We start from the raw sequence: 6,000 nt of genomic DNA, 5'->3' as shown, positions 1-6,000 counted from the left end.
AGAAATTTCAGTATCCAAACTTTCAAAGTATGTTTGAGAGCTATAAAGTAACTGTCATGGTAACAGCTTTGTCTTTCTGCTCTTATTTATTTTATCAAAACACAACATCTATGGAAAAAAACTGAGTTAAAACATATCCAAAGTATTTCTTGGCTTTCTGTGTAATGAATTTAACTTTAATATATTAAATACATAATAGTAATAAATTACAATTGCACAATTTTACAGAGTTTTTATTAAGATCAAAACTTACTTGTTCAAGCTAGATTTATATAAATAAATCACAGTACATTTTTACTTGTGTTTAGAAGATTGTAATACATATTATAAAATTAAGAAAATTTTTTGTCCCTCAACCGTCACTGCAAAAAGAATCATGCATTATTTCTACTAAACAAACAAAATGCCCACCTAATCGAGAGAGCCTTGATACAGGTATGGCTCTACTCTCCAAAATTAGACATGGAACATAGAGATACCAGGACTATTTATTGAACAAAAAATAATAATAAAGTATAGCACAATGTTCATGTGTTAATAAAACCAAAAGTATATCAAAACAATACACTTCTCTTCACGCATCTTTGCAATGGGTAAGAAAAATGACAGCTGGCCAGCATGCATCCAAGTGAAATATTCCAGTTTTACATTGTCTACATTTGAGCATATGAAGGGAGAACTAAAATACCCAGACAAAACAAACAAACAAACACAGCCCAGATGCTTACAAGTCCTCATGTCATTCTTCCCCTCTATGTTGTGTGTGTTTTATCACCAGTTGAGCTTTGTCCTGATGATACCTTTCTGAAATAGTGTCCATCACTGCCATCTGGATTAGTGCACTTTATGGACCTTCAAGAAGATGGAGGTCCTCTCAGAGAACTGCAGGACTCTGGAAAACTTCCAGCTGTAGTTCCTTGCCCAACCCACCACATTAGAAGTTAACTGTAAACACAGCTCTTGAAACTACTCAGCCTTGAATGTGCAGTGGCCTTACAAGAGAATTCACACATTACACAGCTTGGTTCATGTATTGTAAGGCTGTCACTTCAGAACAGAATTATAGTTGTAAGCAAGGTCTGCCACTAACTACAGCAAGATTCAGTGATGCTGTTAAAAAGTGTATCCTGATGCCATTTTCCCCAGTACAGACAGCTTCTATTAAATTCTACAGTTTTGTGGATTACTATCTCTACATGATTATTTCCTTCTAGATAGGAAGGCCATTGTTTTCTCACTTGATACTGAGATGTAATCATCTGACAATGCACTGTTCTAAAGGGAAGAAAGCATTTAATTTATGACACTTCAGATTGAGTCACCTCATCTACATTTTTTCACTTCTTTATATTTGAGCAAAATGCATTAACAGTAATTTCAGAAAGATTTTCAACTGGGTAAACCAGGTTTTCCCTTTGAACTTCCAGTTCTCTTTCTCCCTTCTCATTTGTTGTTTGTTACTTTTAAATTAAAAGAAAGTTTGCAGCTTGCTTTTTTTTTTTTTTTTTAAATGGCAAATAGATCCCCTCAGTGCTCAAATGTTACCAAGTGATAGACATACAAAAATGTCTCTCATACCCCTGATTTTGGGTGCTCTTGTTAATCTAGTTGCGTATCATGTTTGGTGTACAGACAAATGAAACCAACCCTAAAAACAAAGAATAAAAACAAAACAAAAAAGCCTAAACAATTCTCCCCTCAAACCAAGAAGAGGGGATTAAAACAACCTCCTGTTTTTCATTTTTTTGCTGTTGTCTCACTTTGGCTTGTACCATCAGTTTCACTACTGGTACTTACTGACTTCTATATAGCAAGTTTCTCATATGTACTGTTTTGGTGGTTTATGGATCCAGTGGCATAGAAAGCTGAAGTGTGCATTGACTGGCAGGAACAGTTTGAGCACTGGGCCTTTTATACTACATCTTTGCTTTCTGTTCTGGTAATCCCTGCTTCCCTAAATTGAGATGAATGTGTGTTTGTCCACTGTCAGGTGCTTTTAATGTCTTGTTATTTCAGTTGAAACAGATAAAGAAATATTTGAGCACTCAGCTGTGGAAGGGCAGTGCTCTGAGTATTTTGGCATGGGAATATCACACAACTGCCCATATACTTTGCCTCAGTATTAGTAGCTTGGAAGGCTTTCCCATTGACTCTCACTGCTTTTTATGAAACAACATCTGAAATGGTGGCTTGTTATGGAGAACTAAAAGTAATAGATTAATAGCACATTTTTAATGAGTGAAGTGGGATTAAAATCTTGCTGAGATGCTTTTCTAAGGGATTTCCTTCTCTATTTTGGAATTATGGTACTTGTTATACAGCACAATTATGTTTGAACGTGTCCAGAGAAGGGCAACAAAGCTGGTGAGGGGTCTGGAGCACAAGCTCTATGAGGAGAGGCTGAGGGAGCTGGGGCTGTTAAACCTGGAAAAGAGGAGGCTCAGGGGAGACCTTATTGCCGTCTACAACTACTTGAAGCGTGGTTGTAGCCAGGTGGGGGTTGGTCTCTTCTCCCTGGCAACCAGCAACAAAAAAAGAGGACACAGTCTCAAGCTGTGCAGGGAGAAGTTTAGGCTTGATCTTAGAAAGTTGTTCTTCACAGGAAGAGTGATTGCCTGTTGTAATGGGCTGCCCAGGGAGGTGGTAGGGTAAACGTCCCTGGAGGTGTTTAAGAAAAGACTGGATGAGGCACTTAGTACCATGGTCTAGATGATTAGTTAGGATTGGGTGATCAGTTGGACTTCATGATATTGGAGGTCTCTTCTAACCCAGTTGATTCTGTAATTCTGTAATTTTAAAGGAAGAGAGAACTCCATGCATGGCTAAATAAGTGGCAAAAATGTATCCCAGTGGCTCTTGTTTTGGAATACAGATTTCATCATGTGAAAGAGTTAAGTGCTTTATTTATTTTTTTTATTAATGGTTTTAATGGCTGGAACTTGTCAGCATTTACAATGTACCATCATGTCAAACAGCCATTTTACTTGTACTGCAATTAATAAAGTCTTCACAGGCAGTATATATTTGGAGCAGCATTTTAAAATGACATAGTGTGTGTGTGCACATGCACACACCTGTTTGCTTGTGTGTCTGATAGAGCATAGCTGCCTGTGATATGCTTCCAACTTCTTACAGGGTCATGGACACAACTAAGACACATTGACTGGAAAATTATCTACAAAGGTTGAGGACTTACAGGCTGCATGTTATACAGATGGTTATCTTCTTTCTAAAAGAACATACTGTCATTACAAGTACCATATGTATCTTGGTCTCACCCAGAATGTTTTTTCATTTTCTCAGATTTGAAGGATATTCCTTTGCTTTCATCTGAGGTGAAAGCTGGCACCAACTGAGACTGAGGATACAACTTGTCATTAAAAATTAAATATCTAATGACAATAATTCTTGAAAAAAAAACTATATTTAGAAAGCTACCTGATCACAATACTGCACCTTTTTTGCAAATACAAGAAAAATATTTGTTGCTGCCTCCCATATTTTTTAGTTTCATTGCTATCATGTTGCTTGTAAAACCTGGGTTACTTCTAGCAAACAAATTCTGACTTGAATTTGGGTAATGCTTACAATCATACAGATAATCTATCAGTAGCAATAATATCAGTTGGAGAATTAATGCTACAAGTGGATAACATGAAACTACTTGAAACCAATAGCTCTTCACACAGTAGAAGACTGAGGGTCCTATTCAGCAAATATTCAAGGAAGGTCCTATGGCTGTGGCCACAGAGGTTCCAGAAGCTCTCGCTGAGTCTAATCCTGATTCAGGAGCCAAAATGATATGCTGTGTATATATTTCTCTGCACAGCCTGGGTGCGCTGGACACCCTCCCCCACTTGATTCCTGGGAAGGAAAAAAATATGTCTCTGTTTAGCTCAGTGACATGAGAAAAACAACACAGTAATGAAATCTAAAGAAGTTAGCCAGGCATGTATGAAAAGAACAGGATGCCTGTAAAAAGGGAAGAGCTGTCAAAACCTAATTGTGGGATCTGGCTGCAATAAAATTTATCAAAGAGGGAAGACAGGTTGGATATACAGATGTAGACAGCTTCTGCTAAGAGACACTTCTTGTATTCTGGGAAATAGTAACCATTACACTACATGCTTGTCAAGCCACTCTTATCAGTGCTTGGCTACAGCTGAGAGCTTGGTAATGTATTTTCTAAACCCAGCTCTCAAATGCCCAGGTAAGCATTTCACATGTGGCATTTCAGCCAATAGCTAGCTTGTCACTGGGGGCACAATGTATAGGCAGAGCTCACTCACTTTGCTGGATCTTCTTTCACAGCATACTTGCATGTTGGCAGCAGCCATGCTCTGATTTTCAGAGCAGTGCACAGTGCACGCGCCTTGCCACAGAGTCTGTGAGCACTCAAACATCTCTCTGCTGAAACTGTGCTACTGTGGTCCCCAGGCACCAGCACATATAACTGCTTATGGTCACAGGGCAAGGCTGTGGTATTTTTACCATTTTGTAGCATCTTCCTATTATCCACCAATTATTTATGGAAATGCCTAGGGTTAGTGCTTACAACCAAGCAGGTAAGGTTCTCAGTTGCTTTCTAATAACACAGCTGCATACTGATGCATAAAATACACTCAAAGAGAGTGAGAACTTCCTGTCTCTGGATATTTGTGCTTATGGCCTCATTTGTGGCTTGATATGAACGCTGTAGCCTTTCCTGTCCTTCATCATTAGAGGTGACATTGTGGCTGTTCATGAACATAGAAGTTCCTTTAGACTGGGATTGCTGCCTGACTAGCCAGTGATAGCAACAGTAGAAGTAAGTAGTGGTAACTCTTACAAAGAAATTTCATTAGATCTTTGATGAGTTTTTGTGTCTCATGAATCAGGATTAGTACTCTCTGTGTTGGGGAGAGGATTAAACAGAGGGATTAAAAGGACATCTTTACCCCACTGGACTCTGTGGAATAGCCCCTGAGGATATGGCTAAGAAAGAGTTCAACAGGAATGCCAAATTTCTGCTGAATAGGTTAAAAGGGTGAGGAAGCCTCTTCGGCAGCCATCCAAGCGCAGAAGACCTGCATAACATTTCTGCTGAATAGGGCCCTAAAGACAAAAAACAAAACAAAACAAAACAAAACAAAAAACATAGGAACCTTGAAAAGCTTTTCTGATTGTCTCACTTCTTATCAGCGCTTCAGATCTCCAGAGTCACTTAAGGTTTTTTGTTGTTTGGGTGTTGTTTTTTTTTGGTTTTTTAGTGCAGTTAGGCATCCCTTGAGATGTGCTAGTAGCACAGATGATATATTGTTACAAGAGAAGTTAGATGAGATTATTATCTATAAAAAATAGGTCTTGGTTCTGTAAACAAGGTGAATTTCTTCATATGTGAAAGTTGCCCAAGATCTTACTCAAAAAAAAACCCAAACCCTTAATCCAGTGTATAACATTTGGTGCTTTCAGCACCAAATATTAAAAGCATTGATTACTTTCTGTCTACCTAAAATTAACAGGAGCAAATGAAATGTACGTGTCGTATTTGACTTTCTGAGCCCTTTTCTAGGATTTAGTGCATGCATGTGGATCTTGGTTTTGTTCATAAAATTTAGTCCAACTCTTAAGACCATATGGAAGAATATTCATAATTATAATAATGAGGAAGCAAGAAGTAAAAGTCTTACCTCTGCAAGAGGATGCCAGTGAGCAATAGGTTTCCGAGGGTATGACAGCATTTCATTCCAGTGGTCACGACCTAGACTTTCTGCATCGTTGCCTACTTGACATACTCCAATGACCTCATTGTGACCTACACTGTGAAAATATTCCATAATAATTTTTTCTTAACATTTTACCTTTAGAACCATACAATTTACATTTTTCATTAGAAACATTAATCACAGATTTGTAAAATTAATTCTTGCCTGGGAAATACAATGAACTCTAAAACACTCTATGCATTTCCCACTAATCAGAATAATTTAACATTTCCCCCATTACAGCACACACTGTGTG

The 6,000-nt window shown here is 38.0% G+C and overlaps 1 protein-coding gene across 3 annotated transcripts in view; it reads right to left on the bottom strand.

Annotated features, from left to right (window-relative positions):
* Positions 1-228: 228 nt before the first annotated feature.
* The window catches only part of SYT9 (synaptotagmin 9), a 64,542-nt gene continuing 58,770 nt past the window's right edge, over positions 229-6,000 (bottom strand). Inside the window, exons 6-8 of one of the 3 annotated variants that reach the window (XM_054171859.1) lie at positions 5,670-5,799; positions 4,938-5,094; positions 229-3,864 (exon numbers count right to left, since the gene is read on the bottom strand). In XM_054171859.1, coding sequence (XP_054027834.1) covers positions 4,987-5,094; positions 5,670-5,799 — 238 coding nt within the window. In that variant the 3' untranslated portion in view covers positions 229-3,864; positions 4,938-4,986. Of the gene's footprint in view, positions 3,865-4,937; positions 5,095-5,669; positions 5,800-6,000 lie in introns of those variants that run through there. The other 2 variants (XM_054171860.1, XM_054171861.1) reach the window with 2 other exon arrangements.

The sequence above is a fragment of the Dryobates pubescens genome, chromosome 22 (assembly GCF_014839835.1).
Source record: "Dryobates pubescens isolate bDryPub1 chromosome 22, bDryPub1.pri, whole genome shotgun sequence".
NCBI classification, from domain to species: Eukaryota; Metazoa; Chordata; class Aves; order Piciformes; family Picidae; genus Dryobates; species Dryobates pubescens.
Note: the sequence above shows the minus strand (reverse complement) of the source record. Positions and strands in the feature narration are given on the sequence as shown.